This window comes from Eptesicus fuscus, chromosome 11 (genome assembly GCF_027574615.1).
Source record: "Eptesicus fuscus isolate TK198812 chromosome 11, DD_ASM_mEF_20220401, whole genome shotgun sequence".
In the NCBI taxonomy this organism is placed as follows: Eukaryota; Metazoa; Chordata; class Mammalia; order Chiroptera; family Vespertilionidae; genus Eptesicus; species Eptesicus fuscus.
This window is the reverse complement of record NC_072483.1, coordinates 33229867-33248839: the sequence shown is the minus strand read 5'-3', so window position 1 is coordinate 33248839 and position 18973 is coordinate 33229867. Positions and strand designations below refer to the sequence as shown.

At 35.8% G+C, this 18973-nt stretch overlaps 1 protein-coding gene across 8 annotated transcripts in view; it reads left to right on the top strand.

The window, feature by feature from the left end:
* Positions 1-18973, top strand: part of PRPF40A (pre-mRNA processing factor 40 homolog A) — a 48469-nt gene that overhangs the window by 9807 nt on the left and 19689 nt on the right. For all 8 annotated transcript variants that reach the window (XM_008138685.3, XM_028141224.2, XM_054722759.1 and 5 more), the window contains 6 exons: positions 4529-4609; positions 6676-6706; positions 8097-8110; positions 14538-14648; positions 16156-16276; positions 16516-16569. In XM_008138685.3, the coding sequence (XP_008136907.2) occupies positions 4529-4609; positions 6676-6706; positions 8097-8110; positions 14538-14648; positions 16156-16276; positions 16516-16569 (412 nt within the window). The remainder of the gene's footprint in view (positions 1-4528; positions 4610-6675; positions 6707-8096; positions 8111-14537; positions 14649-16155; positions 16277-16515; positions 16570-18973) is intronic.

Here is an 18973-nt window from a genome sequence, read left to right as displayed (position 1 = left end):
TTAGGCATCAATCAGGCTGGCAGCCAGAAGTGGCTAGGGGCAATCAGGAAGGCAGGCAGGGGAGCAGTTGGGAGCCAGCAGTCCTGGATTGTGAGAGGGATCCCAGATTGGAGAGGGTGCAGGCTGGGCTGAGGGACACCCGCACCCTCCCCCCCCCCCCAACCCCTCGCATGAATTTTGTGCACCGGGCCTCTAGTTTATATATAACTAGATGAAGGGGAAGGAAGTAAGGTTAAATGATTGTTTCAAAATGCAGCCACTTCGGTTAAGGATGTGCTCCAGGTCCTGGCCATGTTGGTTAGAGTGTTGTCTTGATATGCTAAGGTTTCAAATTTGATCCCAGGTCAGGAAACACAAGAATCAATAAATGGAACAACAAATCGATGTCTTTCTCTTTCTCAAATAAATTTAAAAATAAAAAAGAAAGACTCAGCTTAAAAAAGGGATATTCTTTAAGAGTATTTTTATTTATTTCCAGTTGAATGATAATTTTGTTAAATTACAAAATGTTGTTTTGCAGTTATTCAAAGATTATTTTTTATTCATTCATACATTTGTTCATAAAATGAGTTAGTGATGTAGACGAAAGTTGTTTTTAAATAGTACACTTAAACAAAAACCAAGCAATCCAATTAAAAAATGGGCAAAAGACACTTTTTTAAAGAGGGCATAGAGACATGGAAAGTCTTTAATCATCGGAGCATGAATAAATCAACAAACAGCAAGTGTCAGTGAGGATGTGGAGAAAAGGGAACCCTCGTGCACTGCTGTCTTGAATGTAGATTGGTGCCACCACTATGGAAAGCAGTATGGAGTTACCTCAAAAAATTAAAAATGTAATTGCATTGTGATCTAGTGATTTTTACTTGGAATTTATCTGAAAGATAAGTACATATGAGTTCATTCATATGTGAAATCTGATGACAGTATGAACTAACAAGCAAAGTAGAGACATTCTCATAGGAAACAGGCTGACAGTTGTCGGGGGAGTCAGGATTGGAGGGCTGTCTGGCAGTGGAGGGATTGAGCAAAAAAAAAAAACACCTCAAGGCCTCAAACCTGAGAGGGAAGGTAGGGGAGGGTGGGGGTAAGGGGGATAGATCAACCAAAGGACTTGTAGGCATGCATATAAGCCTAACCAATTGACACAGACAATAGGGAGGTGAAGGGATGGGTAGGGGGTAGGGGGGCCAATGGGGGTTAAGGACACATGTAATACCTTAATAAAGAAATTTAAAAAAAAACACACGGACAACAGTGGTTATTGTGAAGGGAGGATGAGGTAGAGGATATGGAGGATGGTACAGAGGGGATAAATGGTGATGGAAGGAGACTTGACTTATGGTGGTGAACATATAATACAGTGTACAGGTGATGGCATTGTAAAATTGTGCACCTGAAACCTGTATAATTTTTAATCAGTGTCACCCCAGTATATTCAGTAAAAAGGAAAACATAAATAGTACACTTAATAGCCTCTGTAGAGTGTACTCATATTGTGGAGTTTAAATTTGGCACCAAGTAAAAATGCAAAAGTCAAACTTTTAAAAACAATTTGCAACTATAGAATGGTTTTTAAAAATCAAATTTGAGTTAATATATGTCTTGCACACTTCGGTTCTCTCTGATTCACTTCTTAATTATAGCACTTAATATTTGCCTCTGTAGCTTAAATGGAAATTTGTGAAGTGCTACATGGTTGTGATTTTATAATGTGCTTCACATGAAGCTTACATGAACTACGACTTTGTAACTTGAATGATTTGGCTGATGGAATTTGTTGTGGTATTGTGGCAACTAGGTTAAGAATTTTTCTCTTTAACCATTTTGAGCCATTATCCCATTTCATCGAAGTTACATTGCCATCAATCATAAGACACTCAATTGTATTATGGTGCCCTAAGAGAGAATAAATAAGCCTAAAGTGAGAAGTCTGAAATATTCTACAAATAAAGCTGGGATACCAAAGAGCTATTCTCTTCATGTGAAACAAGAAAGAAACCTATCATCAAAAAGAGGACAGCAAAGTAGTTTGAGTGTCTCAAACTTTGGATATTAGGCAGAGGAAAGGAAATCAACTATTGAGGATTGGAACCACACTGATGCAGCCTAGATTCCCATTATCAGTGGTATTAAATAAAATGATTTAGAAAAAAATTAATGGTCTCAAATTTATGGTGCTGCCAAGTTATTGGCCCACGTCAGCACAAATCCTCTGAAAGATTCAACTTCAGTCAGATAGGCATGTCCATGTTATGTGTGTTGTAGAATTAATGAAAAAACAGAAATCATAACATTTCCACAAAGTGGATTCTTCAGGCTTTGGAATCAGGTTTGTTTGTGATACTCAAGCCTTTGGAAGAGCTGTTATTTTGTCAAACTCTTGTAATAGTCTTTCATAAGAAACATCGTATTTTGCATGTTTATGTTTTTGTTCTTTGGTTTCATGTGAAGAACATCACAGTTTTTGGTTTAAAATTACATTAATGATCTATCTAATTTTGGAATAGTCAGTTTATTTAAGAATCTTACAAATATCAGGCTGAACAAGCTTAACCAGTTGTTGCTCCTAAGAATTTATAGAGGTACTGAGTGAGAATTTATCTTCTTATTTGAAATTAAATCTCATTCTGTAACCAATATCATGAGTTCTACTCTTAAGGTAAATTTTTGGATTTTTAAAATTGAAAGTGTGGGAAGAGCAATTGAGAAAATTCTATCACCTTTTTAAATTAGAGGGAGAGAAAGGGAGGAAGGAAGAAACATCTATGTGAGAGGAAAAACATCTATTGGTTGCCTCCCCTAGACACCCTGACCTGGGATCGAACCCGAAACTTAGGTTTGTGCCCTGACCCGAGAATTGCACCCACGCAACCCTTTGGTGTACAGGACGATGCTCCAACCAATTGAACTACCCTGCCGGGGCAAACTGTTCTTCAATGATTCTCATATGTTATTTGTTGTATCATTGGCCTTGTCTCTAAACTTTTGTGCTTGGTTTTTTAAATGGGATTTGATCACTTGTGTGTCAGAATATTTCAGTTTGAAATTACATTCATTTGTGCTACCATGTGGAAATTGTTGCATGATGGAGATTTTGTTTTTCTGTTAAGTTTTCAAACTTCAGTTTCTCAATTTAGCTTAGAATTCTAGTTACTGGATGTGTTAACTAGCTTTTGATTTTATAAACAGACCATTTTAACAGCTGGCTCACCATAATCAGTAACTTAGTACTTATAGAATTCAAACCTATTTTGCTATTAGCCTAATGAAAAATTAATGTGAGGGTATGTATGTCTGTAGGGGTTGGAGAAGAGAGGGGAAAAGCATAGTTCTCATTTGATCTCTTTAATTTTTTTTTCTTAATGTGCAAATTATTTTTGTTATTCTGTTAGTGTGGGTGCTGGAGGCTTGTCAGTATTTCGATTTTCAAATTCTGCACCTTTTTTTTAATGCTTATTTGAATGTGTATTTCAAGTTTTAGTCACATGTTTTCTGTTCTTGTTTAGTGATGTTTAAACAGTTTATTTAACGTTTTGAGAAGCAAACAATTTTCCCTTTAACTTATTAATACCATTCTACTTCATTTTAATTGTACTTTAGCCTGGCTTTGCTTGATGACTTGACTTTCAAGTAGTAAAATTCAGTGTGTGGGTGGTCTTGTCTATCTTTAGTAACTTTACATGCATATGTTCCTGTTGACTAATATTTTTATTTCTTTTTGGTTCTTATTTCTCAAATTGTTCATTTAATTTAAAATTTTTGAATAATTGGTTGTATATAATTTTTATCACCTTCCATGTTTTCTTTAGACTTGTTCATAGTAAAATCAAAATTATAATGTGAGATTATACTAATATACATGAACATAGGTCAGAATCCTTTGGAAATTTGTTATTCTTCATGATCTTTATTCATGCTTAGTAGAAAAAATTAACTCGTAGATTTGGATGGCAGTTATTGGTACACTAGATTAAGGTTCCAAACTAATATTTTTTCTCCAGATATTTATGTATATACTTTATTAATTGTTTTTACCAATGAGGTTATAGATGATTTGTATTTGAGAAGTTTAATTTTTATGTAGTTTTAAAAATCACTGAATTTTAAACACCTTTGATCTAAAAGGACCAGATTGCTATAAAATTATTTAATTAAATATTGAAAAGGTGAGAAATACTGAAAAAAAAATTTGTCTAGCTCCAAAAAAGGGAGAAAAGCATGAGTGTTGAGCTAAAATTTAAAGGAAATTAATATTCTTAAATTTAGATTACAAATAACATAATTGTCTGAACTTTTAAGTTTGTTAAAATAATTTTGACTATACATACTAATTATCACATAAGTATTAAAGTAGGTAATTGATGAAGTACTTCATTCATTCAACAAGCACTTACTAAGCATACTACCTATATAATACAGTGCTCACTGGGTTTCAATCTTGAGTTGTACATAGATCCTTCAAGTCATATTAAGGGCTTTGGTCTTATGCAGTAACCTTTTTTTTTTTTTTTAACTTTTGTTCTAGATGCCTGGAATGATGTCTTCAGTAATGCCTGGAATGATGATGTCTCATATGTCTCAGGCTTCCATGCAGCCTGCCTTACCGGTAATCTTGTGAAAATAACTATTTCCTATGATGTTTTGATTATTTTTATACATTAAAACTAATGACCCGGTGCACAGATTCCTGCACATTTAAAGGAAATTAATTAGAATGTGGCTGATGGGGCGGGGCGGGCAGGATAAGGTGAGATGGGCCAACCTACTGGGGTCCCTCCGGCAGGTGGGGATCGGGCTGAAACTGGCTCTCAGACATCCCCTGAGGGGTCCCAGAGTGCGAGAGGGCACTCTGCAAAGTTGCTGTCATATAGGGTGTGGAATACAAACGTAGCAAGTGTGTAGTAAACCATATTCGGGGCTGACAGTGCCCCAGCAACAACATAACCCATGGCTGAAGGTGGAAACACATGGCCCCGCAAGGAATTGGGCTCCCTGCTCTCTGGTTTCGGGGTGCGTCACCCAAGAACTGCCGCTGCTAAGTCATTGCAGCTTGGCAGCTCCTGCGTTGAGTGTCTGCCCCATGATGGTTAGTGTGCATCATAGCGACAGATCGGACGGTTGGACACTTAGCATTTTAGCCTTCTATATATATGTATTTGATAGGCAATCACTAGCTTTTTAAGTACCTTTGGAGTACTGTAATGTAACATTGGAATTATAGTAGACTTATTTTTTAGCTTCTTGAATGAGTTTTCATTTTTCCCTTTATTTATATTATAGTATATGAATATTTTTATTTATTAAATTAATTGTACACGTTAGATAAGACTGGAATACTAAAAAGCATAATTTGTCAACTAGAAATATTTTGTTGGTCTGCTAGCATTATAATAAAGAATAGACATGCTTTACTGAGTGCCAATTGAAAATTGAAATAATGTGATTTAATACTAGATTCTAGATTTAAAAATCAGAAGATTATATTTGAAATCCATTATTTTTTGAGACTTCAGGTGTTGCACATTACTTATCAAAACTATGAACACTGGATAATATAGCAATATATAAATTATTATGATATTCAAATTTGCACAACTTCTTTATTACATGACTAGCTTTCCCGTTGCAGGAAAAATCCTGCAATAGGATTTCCTGCTGCACTCTACCCCGCCTCCGTTCCTCCCTTGTTCGCCCGCCTCGCCTTCTCCTCCAGCCCGCCCGCATTTCCCTTCGCCCCCGGCCCCGCCTCCGCTCCGCCCGCCCTGCCTTCTCCTCCAGCCCGCCCACGTTTCCCTTCACCCCCGGCCCCGCCTCCGCCCCGCCCTTCTCCTCCCCCTGGCCCCGCCTCCGCCCCGCCCTTCTCCTCCCTCTGGCCCCGCCTCCACCCCGCCCTTCCCCCAAGCTTTACTCCCTTCTGCAGCTGTTGGCTTCTTTGGACGCTGTCTTGATATGCAAATTAGCCGCCATCTTTGTTGGGGCGATTTGCATACTCATCCTGATTGGCTGGTGGGCGTGGCTTAGGTGTGGCGAAGTTGCGGTCAATTTGCATATTTGTCTATTATTAGATTAGATAGCCTAGTGGTTGTAATGAACAGATGTGGCATACTCCATTGGAGTGCTGAGTTTGTAGTGTCTTATCCAAAACCCCTAGGATCAGATATATTTCAAATCTTTTTTTAATATAGAGTAATAAATAATATATACTATATATTATGTTAAAAATTCCTATGGGGTCTTGGGCAGTGCCCTATAATTTCTAGCACAGTATTTCCATAGCAAAACATGGAAATTTCCTCTGATGTGGGGCAAATAAAGACTAAATCATCTCATTCAGGTCAGGTTTTGCTACTATAATGAGTTTTGATGTCAAACATGAATTGGTTTTCAGAGCTTTTTGGATTTCAGAATTGTGAATGAAGAGTTGTTGACCTGTATATAATTGATGATCATATAAATGTAACACTTAAAGTGCTTCAGTAACCCCAGGTTCCTGATGTTTTCTATAATTTATATATCAAGTTCAGGGAACTGAGACCACTAAAACTTAACAAAAAATCTTAGAATCAGTGGCTTGAGAAATATACATACAGGGAACTAATTGTTCTTTATGAGTGACTTATGTAAAATACAGTTTAAACAAGGTGAATATTAATTTTTTTTTTCTTCTTACAGCCAGGAGTAAATAATATGGATATAACAGCAGGTATGCATGCCATTTATGGTGGTATATGTTACACTTTCTTTGAACAGTAGCTACCATATTCTAATGAGGAATGAAAGCAGTATCTCCTGGGATTTATAATCAGCTCCTGGTTTTGTCTTTTTTTTTTTAAGGCAGTGGGAAATAGGGATAACATTCATAATTGAATCCATAAGAAACTAATTTCAGATCAAGAGTTCTGGAGCCAAATTTGGTCTACAGACATACTTTAGCCTACACAGTGTTTTTAAATTTTGTAATTAGTTGCTAACATTTAAAGTCTGTTGACTTTACATAAAGTTTGAATTTATCTTTTTGCCCAAAGATTTGATTTCTCTTGAAAAATTGGATGATCTGAATATTTATTGTTTACAATGGTCTTAGAATATTTGAATGAAGAACTCTGGTGAGTTAATAATTATATCAGCAAACATTGTAGAATGGGGTAGCACTTCCACGTGGAACATGTATTCTTATTGGCCTTCTGGACTATTTAGTTATTTTTTTGTAACCTGCTTGGTCCTTGTAGTCATTATAAGTTGCAAATCCTATTATAATATTTTTCTTCAGCCAGTTACCAATAAGTGTTTGTTTTGACTAGTGTGGCTTCAGTATGTAATAATAACTTTATTTATCCATGAGTAAATAATGTTCCATATAAATTAGTATTTCACATGCTAAACTTTGTCCCGGGATTATGCCTAAACTTTTGTTTTAAACATGCGTCACAACATGTTTAAATGCACAATGTGCTTTCAGTTTATAGGGGACATAATTGATGTTTTTAAGATGTTTCACAAATATCATGATTTAAGCTGAAATGATGTTCTGAAATAACACATGTAATATTTTAATGTATATAGATATCTGGAGCTGATTACTATTACCCTAAATAATCCTGGGAAATTATTTAACATTTATTTTTAATTACTTTTTAATACCTTGGCTCTACCATTGATGTCATAGTGACCTCTTTTAATTGCTCAGTGGACCCTAGATAGTTGAACTTGCCAGAAATCTAAAGCATAGGATTAGAGAGGTTTAAGGTATTTTTCAAGTTCTTCTGTAGTATAGCTGATAAAGAGGATACCTATTAATAGCAAGAACAAGAGAAACAAAAGGCATATATATGAATACTTCTCAAACCAGCTTTGAGTTTGCAGATTGAAAGTTCAATGTGCCACTTAATTCTGAAAATACGATGCACTAATAGATGTTTATTTCCTGGAAATAGCAAGTACATAACCATAGGTTATATGGGACAGTTTTAGGATATTTAGTGTGATGGAATGACTTGGAAAAATATATTAAGTATTTTTAAACTGGTAACTCAAGGAGAGCATGATTTATTACATTATAAATATTCTTTTCTTTTTTTTTTCTTTTTTTTTAGGTACAACAGGCACAGTAAGTACCTCTGGAAGATATTTATTTCATTATACTTTAGCCTGTTATATTTATTCTTATTTCTGTATTAAATATCTACTAACTTTAGTCCTTTTTCTTTCTATGCCAAATGTTGAAAAATGGTTTGTGAATGATGTATTTTGAAATCTGATTTTGATGGGACTTAATGGGAATCCAGTGTATTTTATAAGGATTTGATTCTGCCCATCACAATTAGAAGGGAAATGAAATTTGTAGGTGCATAGTAATTAGCCTGATAAACTTTTAGTTAAGCATTACATTAGAGATGACTCTTATGTACAAATATATAATTGTTTTTTACTATAAAATGAATGTAATTTAAAATACTTTTTTCTGCCCTAGCCAGTTTGTCTCAGTGAATAGAGCATTAGCCTGTGGACCGAAGGGTTTTGGGTTTGATTTCAGTCAAAGGCACATGCCCAGGTTCTGGTGTGGGGCGTGCAGCAGGCAGCCGTTCATTGATCTCTCTCATCATTGATGTTTCTATCACACCCTCCCCCTTCCTCTCTGAAATCAATAAAAAAATAATAATACTTTTTTTTTGTACCTTTCTTAACAGTGTCAGAAAGGAATATATTGCTGTGCCATGGTTTTTTTTTCTCAACACTTGATTTTAAGATAGTATCTTTTAGTTCTTTTTGCTAGTGCTTCTGTGTAGGTATACTGTTAGACATTTTTGTGGTGTGTTTGAAAAATACTATAAGCCTGAGACCACTTAAAGATGTCTTTTTATGCTTATTTTTAATAGCCCCATTCTTTAGCTTCACTGACTTTTTTTTTTTTTTTGCTTGTGTTCTTAAACATCAATGAAAAAAAGTTTATATGTGTAATTTCATTTATTCAAAACTACAGTCCTGGAGGTAGCTGTTATCTCCAGATTTAGGAAATGTAGAAAGCTATGAATTGATTGCATATATGTCAGTATTTTAAATTAGGGGAAAACACTTTTAATTGTGAACTATATATAAATATTTTAAATTATTTTGTATCTTTTGCTTTAAAATTAATGTAAACATATGAATGGTTATTACATATCTGTTTGGTGTTTTTTCATTGTAAGTGCCTGTTTTTATTTTTTATTTATTTTTGAACGTATCAAGATTTTATTGTCATATAATAAAACAAAATGTGAAGCTTAGAACTTGGTCACTTGACCCTTTATCATCTTATCTCCTCCCAGTTCAAAATGCTTGCATCTCTTAATAGCCAGCATTCTCTTAGATCTGCAGTTAGTCTCAACACATTCAAGCCTCAGCACAATCTTCTTTATAGTTTTAGCCTTTTTTCGGAAAATTGACTTTGTCCACCATTGCCACTCCGCTTCCTGTCTTAACGTCGCTTTCCCTGTGCATACAAAGAATCCTTGCCCTTCTTGTACTGTTACTTTGTGGGGTTGATGCTTGCTACACTTCTTAAAGAAAGTTTGGCAGGTTTTAGGAACGTTCACCATGTTTGTGAGAGCGCTGTCAGCAGGGAAAAGCCCTGTTTTTATTTTTGAGTAATGATAGTTATTAATTTCAATTTTAGGAGGAGTGACATTTTAATTTTCTATTAAACTTTTCAAAAAATATCATTTATTTATTTGATAGCTTACTGTTATTTTCTTTTTAGATTCAGGTACACAAATATGAGTTACTTGTATGCTTCAGATTATGGTCATTACCTTTATGTTCTTCATCTTTATTTTATTTTAATTAACATATTAGTATTAGGTATACAACAAATGATTCAGTACTTGTATACATTATGAAATGATCACAATAAGTTATGTATTTAACATTCTTCAACATACAAATTATAAAAATTTTTCTTGTGATGAGTACTGTTATGATACTCTCAACCATTTTTAGATATGAAATACAGTATTATTAACTATAGTGATTACGCAGTACACTACAGTCCCATGACATTTATTTTATAGCTGAAAGTTTTTATCTTTTGACTTTCTCTACCCATTTCACCCATCTCCCAACACTCCCCTCTGACAACCACCACCAATCTGTTCTCTGTATCTTTTTTGTTTGTTTGTTTTAGATTTTACATATAAGTGATATTTGTCTTTCTCTGTCTGATTATTTCACTTAGCATAATACCTTCAAGGTATCAGGCCTCTGGTTGTAAATAATTCTGCATTAAATATCTGTGAACATGGGGGTACATATATCTTTCCAAGTTAGTGTTTTTGTTTTCTTCAGTTAAATACCCAGAAGTGGAATTGCTGGTTCAAATGGTAGTTCTATTTTTAATTTTTGGAGGAACTTTCATATTGTTTTCCATAATGGCTATACCAATAATGCACAGGGGTTTTCTTTTCTCCACATCCTCTTTACCACTTTTATTGTCTTTTTGGTAATAATCAATTCTAACAGATGTGAGGTGATAGATATCTTGTGGTTTTGATTTGTACTGCACTGATAATTAGTGGCATTGAGCATCTTTTCATGTGCCTGTTGGCTATCTGTATTTCTTCTTTGGAAAAGTGTCTATTCAGTTTCTTTGCCTCTCTTTTAATTGGATTGTTTGGGGGGTTTTGCTGGTGAACTGTATGAATTTTTTATATATTTGTGATATTTACTCCTTATCAGATATACTAGAGGCCCAGTGCACGAAATTCATGCACTCAGGGGGAGGGGTCCATCAGCCCGGCCTGCGCCCTCTCACAGTCCAGGAGCCCTCGGGGAATGTTCAACTGCCTCCTTAGTCCTGCTTCCGCTAAGCTAGTAGTCGGTCATCCTTAGCTGCGCTTGCCAGCCATGAACCTGGCTTCTGATGTACTGACCACCAGGGGGCAGCTCCTGTGTTGAGCATTTGCCCCCTGGTGGGTAGTGCGCATCATAACGACCGGTCGTTCCACCGTTCGGTTGATTTGCGTATTAGCCTTTTATTATATAGGATGATTTGCAAATATTTCTTTCCATTTAGTAGGTTGCCTTTTCATCTGTTGATGGCTTCATTTGCTGTACATAAGTTTTTTAGCTTGCCGTAGTCCCACTTATTTATTTTTGCTTTCTTTGCCTTTGGATTCAGATAAAGGATTGTCAATACCACTGTCAAGGAACTTACCGCCTATATTTTCTAGGAGACTTTATAGTTTCTGATCTCAATTCAAATTTAATTCATTTTGAGTTAAATTTTTTTTAAAATATATTTTATTGATTTTTTACAGAGAGGAAGGGAAAGGAATAAAGAGTTAGAAACATTAATGAGAGAGAAACATCGATCAGCTGCCTCCTGCACACTCCCTACTGGGTATGTGCCCGCAACCAAGGTACATGCCCTTGACTGGAATCGAACTCGGGACCCTTGAGTCCGCAGGCTGACACTCCATCCACTGAGCCAAATCAGTCAGGGCCATTTTGAGTTAAATTTTGTGTGTGGTATAAGATAGTAGTCTAGTTTCGTTATTTTGAATTTGGCTGTTAAGTTTTCTCAACATCATTTATTGAAGATACTGTCATTTCCTTATGTATATTCTTGGCTCTTTTGTTATAATTAACTGACCATATGTGCATGAATTTATTTCTGGCCTTTAGATTCTGTTCCATTGACCTATATGTCTTTTTATGCCAATATCAAACTGTTTTGATTACTGTACTTTGTAATAGAGTTTGAAATCCAGGAGTGTGATGCCTCCAGCTTTGTTCTTCCTCAAGATGACTTTGACTATTGGGGGTATTTTGTGGCTTCATACAAATTTTAGGATTGTTCTATTTCCTGTGAAATATGCCATTTGAACTTTGCTGGGGATTACATTGAATCTGTGGATTGCTTTGTGTAGTATGGATATTTTTATAATACATTAATTCTTCTAGTCCATTCTGTGACTAGTTTTCAGATGACTTAACAAATCTCATTAGGAAGGGGCATTCATTTTATTATCAAACAGCCCAAATTTTATCAAGTCCTTTCTAGTCTTATGGCTATCTGTAATTCTTTCATTCTAATTCTCAAAAGTTAGAGAAAAAATCATCCTCTATTTTTGTTAAAATCACATCATTTTGTGTTCTCTATTCTCACTTTTAAAATATATATTTTTTATTGATTTCAGAGAGAAAGGGAGAGGGAGGGAGAAAGAGACAGAAACAGCAATGATGAGAGAGAATCATTGATTGGCTGCCTCCTGCATGCTCCTTACTGGGGATCGAACTCCCAACCCAGGCATGTCCCCTGACCAGGAATTAAACTGTGACCTCCTGGTTCATAGGTCCATGCTCAACTACTGAACAACATCGGCTGGGCTCTCCATTCTCACTTTTTACAAATGATCCTTACATTATCTAGTTTTCTATTAGCATATTTACTTTTATCATTTAATACGAATGAAATTGGGATGCACTCTATAATTAATGATGTCTTACGATTTCTGTTCTCCAGGTAGTAGTCATAGCTAGTTGTACATGATTGGACGGTAAAAGTGTCAACATCAGTGGTTTAGGAGAAAAATCCTAGAAATAATTTCATAGCACTCTTTTATCAGCTAGGAATGAAATGATTATGGTGAGAGAGTAGCAAAAGCAACACTTGCATTTAGCTACATTCCCAAAGCAGAAATCAAAAGTAGGTCTTCTATCCTATATAATCCTATATAATAAAAGCCTAATATGCTAATCGACTGAATGGCAGAACAACGGGTGGTATGACCAGTCACTATGATGCGTACTGACCACCAGGGGGCAGATGCTCAATGCAGGAGCTACCCCCAGCCCAGGCCAGCCAAGGCAAGTGCCAGTGGGAGGCCCCAGATTGTCCTGCAGGTTGCCCTGCAGAGGGAGGCAGTGGCTGCGGGGATGCGGGGCCAGTTGGCGAGTGGGCGGCGCCAGGCTGGCCAAGTGAGTGCCAACGGGGCCGTCTGATTGCCCCACAGATAGGCCTTGATTGCCGGCCAGGCCTTGGGACCCTACCCATGCACAAATTTCGTGCATCCAGGCACTAGTTATTCAATAAAGTTGATAAGGAAGCAGGAAAGGTAGATTAGCTTTAAATAAAAATGCAAGAAACTTAAGAGTAAGTACCAGTGGATTTGGGTTATTTTATTTTTTTGAGAAATGCTGCATTATGAGTATCCTTAATGCCAGAGGGTGATATTGTGTGAAATATAATGGATATCAGCAACTGATACAAAAAAATGATCTCACGGTGAAGTTTAAGGAACAGCTTAACTATTTTATTTGCCTGTTTTCCTTTTTATGTATTCACAAAAGTGATGTGTGATAAAGTCAGTGTTTAAGTAAAAATAAATTCAATAAGATTAACATAAAAGCTGAGTGGTACAAAGGATGTGACAGTTTGACAATTTTAGTTTTCCTTTGTTAGAGGTATGTAAAGTAATGTTTTGTCTTAGATTTGAAGAAATGTGGAAAGATCATCTCTATAACCCTCTGTTATCATCTGAACAGTCTGCCAGAACTGGACTTAGTATCTTTGATCTCATTTAGTAATTCATTCTCTCATGATTCCTTCTAAAACTATTTTTAAGCCACTTTATTAAAGTATGATTGACATGAAAAGCTGTACATATTTAATGTGTACAACTGGGTTGTTTTGGGAACAAGTATATACCTATCCAACTATCACTACCATCAAATATCACCTCTCAAAGTTTCCTCCCTTACCCTTTATTAACATTTTGTATGTGTAGGTATTCATGCATGTATATATAGTACCCTTGTAAAACTTAACAAACCTTTGTTTGAGGCATGTCTGTTGATACCTCAGATTTTATTAGGAACTTTAGTAGGTTCTTAGTAGTTATTATTTTGTTTTTGGACCCCAAGAGTGGATTTATATTCTATATCAGAGTAGTTTCACATGAAACTTTGTCTCACCTATCTTGTGTTGAGGCATTTGGATTCACATTTTCTATCTGTTAAAATTTCACCTTGTTGATAAGTTCTTATTGTCATCTAGAAGTCACGCTTTCTGATTTTGACAGGTTCATCTTTATAGCATGTCAGTGTAGATTCTGTAGAACTTTGTCCAACTTGATGTAAATATTCTTTGGATTTGGGTTGTTGAGTTCATGAGCACTTCACCTTCATTATACATTAGCATGAACTCTTATCCATAAGGCATTGATTTGCGTTGCTGAAAGATTATCTTATTTAAGTTGTAAAGTTACTGTTCTTATGAGAATACTCATAGCCTTAGAATTCTGAGACATTATAGAATAAAAGATCCTAAAACCTGAATTGACTCATGCTGCTTTTGAAGCACTTTTAAAATCTGATTTTCAGTTATCTCCTAATTTTTGCATCACTGAATTATTCTAACGTGCCTTAAACTGTCAAAAGTGTACCCATTTAATACTTCTAATTCCGTCATATATTGCTTTGAAACCAATAATACTGATGTTCACTGTCAGTGAAATTGTTAAATAATTTAAACGTTGTAATATTTTTTTCTTTAGAAATCAATGTGGACTGAACATAAATCACCTGATGGAAGGACTTACTACTACAATACTGAGACAAAACAGTCTACTTGGGAGAAACCAGATGATCTTAAAACACCTGCTGAGGTAAAAATTTGAAGGCTGGGAATCGGGAGTTATTAAACACACCAATCAACAAAAAGACAAAATGCATTGTCTTCTTTGAACAGACCCATTTTATTATTTTGTCCCTGCTCAGGAACCTTTGTTAGGTGACATCAATTTAAGAAAGAATTTAAAGAATAAATTGGAAGGAAAAAAGACTCTCTCTCTGACTGCCTTTTATTTTTTAAATTAACATTTCAAATTGTTTTCTTCTATAGTAAACTTGGATGATTTCATGTGTATTCTAAGTTTTCTAAAAAATTTTTCAAATGGGGCTGAGTTTATAGAGATGAAAATAAGTTGCAAATACTTCTCTTAGAGTGAGAAATTGTCTCTTTGGAAAATCCCCCCCACCCCCGAAATATGTATTTTTCATTTTATGTTGCAAGTTTGCCATTCAGAATATAAGACAAGATGGAATAAATTGAGTACTATATGTGGAAAACTCCAAAATCCTAAGTAAAAGAGATTTGGCATTTCAAGCTATAAATGTTTTTTCTGGTTGGCACCTTTATCTTCCCCTCCTGCCCTGTGCTCCCCCCCACCCCCACCCTCGCTCCCCCATCACCCTTAAGGAATTTGAGGAGATAAAAGTATTTTCCAGCCACCGCACTAATATGTACCACAGTGCTTGTCAGGAGAGGTTATAAATTTTTATTTAATACTGACATAGAGATATTTATCAATTATATATTTGCCAAGACCCTCTGTCTGAATTTGAGTTTTCAATAGCATTCTTATACCACCCTAACTGGTTTATATATTACATTTTAAGTATATCTTACATATATATTGTTTCCTTTTAATTAACATAGATTTGTAATAAATTGTTTTTATGAAGCTGAAATCTAAGCATTACTAAATCAAATTTTGCTTATTCCCAATTTTTATGTTTTTCCTACTATGTTAGTTTTGAGAAGTCTGTGAAATGTGGTTGGTAATTTTTACCTTTGATTGGGTATAAATGAAGAAGAGGAAAAAAGTTTAAAAAACAATAAAATGGCAATAAATATGTATAAACAATTGAATTTAAAAATCAAAATAAACTAATCGAATGAACAAAATAAACTGTTGAATAAAATAGAATCAGAGGCATGGAAAAATGGAACAGACTGATGAATCTCAGGGTGTAGGGGATTTGGGGGGGGGGGGTGGAGTAAGAAATTAACCAAAGATCTTACCTATGGACACAGACAGTAGGGTAGTGAAGGCCTGGGGCAGGGTGGCAACCCAGTGGAGGGGGGCAATAGGGGGATAATTCGTGCACCGGGCCTCTAGTAATAGTATAAATGTTATAGTATTACTGAAATGATTAAATTATGTATTCTGATCTTAACATTACTCTAAGTATCTTGTAATTGGTAGCTTATATACCATTACTTCACAAGCTTTCAAATTGTATAGCTTGAAATATCTAGTGAAAACAGTGATGTTAATGATGAGTGATACTAAAAACATTACTGTTAACTGATTGTTTATTTCCCTCCAGCAACTTTTATCTAAATGCCCCTGGAAGGAGTACAAGTCTGACTCTGGGAAGCCATACTATTATAATTCTCAAACAAAAGAATCCCGTTGGGCCAAACCCAAAGAACTTGAGGATCTTGAAGGTAAAACAGAAAAAAATAATTCATAATGTTAATTTTTATATATATATGTCATTCACACTGAAACAATCCTCCATAAATAGGATTGTTCAAACAAAGGCTTTTTTTTTAATTATTATTAAATGATTAGAATGTTTTAAATGGTAAAACAGTTTTATGGGCTCTTATTTTCTTGTTGCTCTAGATCTCAGTTCTATAGATTTTAAATAGATTTTTATTTGATTTGATTCCACTGAAACTAGGATACCAGAATACCATTGTTGCTGGAAGTCTTATTACAAAATCAAACCTGCATGGTGAGCTGCTTTGATAATTCATTTTCTGTCATTATTTAACATTTTTATACTATGTCACTAATATTCACTAACCATGATTGGATAAATCTGCAGTGAGAAATCTCTAATTCAAAGAATTTCTTTCATTTAAGGGCTATATTATAAATGAGCTTATAGTTTTTGAATTTGCACTTCGGTGTTTGTTTTTTAAGTTATACACCATTGGAAAATTGGGCAAGGACAATTATGTACAATATTTCTAAATACAGCTCTGGGTGGTGGTACATACATGGAAATGGATCTTACCATTTAGCAGATAGCAGAGAACCTTGAATCCTTATCAGTTTAAAATTTGTTAATATATTGTGAGACTATATATTTAATGCAGATTTTATATAATCACAGCATTGCAAAATAGGCCTTATGCTTGTTCTGGGAGAATTAAGGTAAGCAAAGTATTATGCCTAACTTACAAAGGAAGGATTTTTTGTGGGTTTTTTTTAACATTCTCAATTGTTCAGAATACTGTTTAAAATCTAGAAATACTACCTAATATAAAACTCAGGACTTAAAATAGCAGATTATGAGTAAGAATTGAGAATTTAGTTGTTTTACTTTCACTTAAGATAGAATCTGGTGTCAAACTATAGTAGGTTAAAAGTAACAGAGTTTAGGAGAATGGGACTAACAAAGTAGTTTGCAATGTGAAATGACATCTGACATGAAAAAGATAATAATTTCTTACAAGCACTGTGGTCTGAAGTCTATTTACTACCTTTGCTCTGTGTCACCCCGTTAGCTTAGAACAATGGTTGGCAAACTGTGGCTCGCAAGCCACATGCGGCTCTTTGGCCCCTTAAGTGTGGCTCTTCCACAAAATACCACATGCGGGCGTGCACATACGGTGCAATTGAAGCTTTGTGGCCCATGTGCAGAAGCTGGTGTTCAGCCTAGGCAAGTCTATTTTGAAGAAGTGGCGTTAGAACACTCAAGGGGCCAAAGAGCTGCATGTGGCTCACGAGCCGAGGTTTGCCGACCACTAGCTTAGAATATCATCCTATCTAATAAAGAGGGAATATGCTAATTGAACTCACGCCATTGCATATTTGAGACTGAGGCAAAAGAAAATCAAGTAGGCAAAAAATAAAGATAACACTCAAGTAGGCAAACAACCCTCATGCCACAGCCAATAAGGAGGGAATATGCTAATTGACTGCCACGCCCTCAAAGATGGCGGCGCCCAGTCCTCTCAAGCCCTGCCAGGGTGGCAGGCGCTGCAAGGCTGAGCCCTCCCCCAGGCAGGCCTGACCACTCCGAATGCCTGCCTCTGGAGTCCCCCAGTCCCTTTAGCCCCCCAGCCGCCCAGGGCCGGCCAGAGACACAGGCAAGCCTCAGATGGCGACTGCCCAGCCACCCAGGGCTGCCTGAGGCTCAGGTAACCAGGGCTGGCTGAAGCTTGCGCTACCGGTAGTGGCAGCAGCAGAGGTGTGATGGGGCATTGCCTTCCCCTGATCACCAGGTTGCCTCCTGCCCCTGAGGGCTCCCAAACTGTGAGAGGGGGCAGGCCTGGCTGAGGGGCCCCCTCCAGTGCATGAATTTTCATGCACCGGACCTCTAGTTTGTATATGAAAATTATGATAATTCATGTTAATAGCAGTAACCCCTTTAGTATATTTTGTCAGCCATCCTAAACAGATTTTCAAAAATGGTACAGTTTATAAAATACAGGGTGTCCTAAAAAAAAAAAAAATTTGCATACACACTTGAACAGTTGATTCTATTTTATTTTGAAAATGAAATGTATTTTAGTAAACACTACCTTTATACATTATTCAAAGTGTGTATACATTTTCTTGGGACACCCTCTATTTTCAGAGTTAGAGCACCTCATTTCATAATGATGCTAAGATATTTTGGTTACCACTACAAAAAATGTTACTACTTTAACCAGAATTAAAGCTGGACCATTGAGTTGCTAATCTTGACAGTTAAATTTAAATTTCAGTATTAGCATTGGCTAATAATACTGTTGGTAGGCTCGAAGTTAATTGACATAGAAATATGAAGCTCATTTCTGATATAACCCTACTACATACAGTTGGTGTGCATAACTATCTACCTACCTGTCAATGCTAGTATATATGTGCTGGAATTTCATAACTTGAATTTGATCTTATTTTGAATTTGATATCTTTAAGAAATAACAAATAGTTTTACCCCTGGGGAAAGTACTGTTTTATTTCAGGGAGTTTTTACAGTAGCTAGCAATCTTGGGGAAAGCAGCAGTGTGGGGAAAAGCTTTCTTAAAAACTGCTCTTTAAATTTGTCTTTATTCTTTAATTGTTGCCCTGGGACTTTGGAGCAAGCACTTGCTCAGTAAAAGTGGTGATTTTATATATGTACATATAATAATAAGTTAAATCCT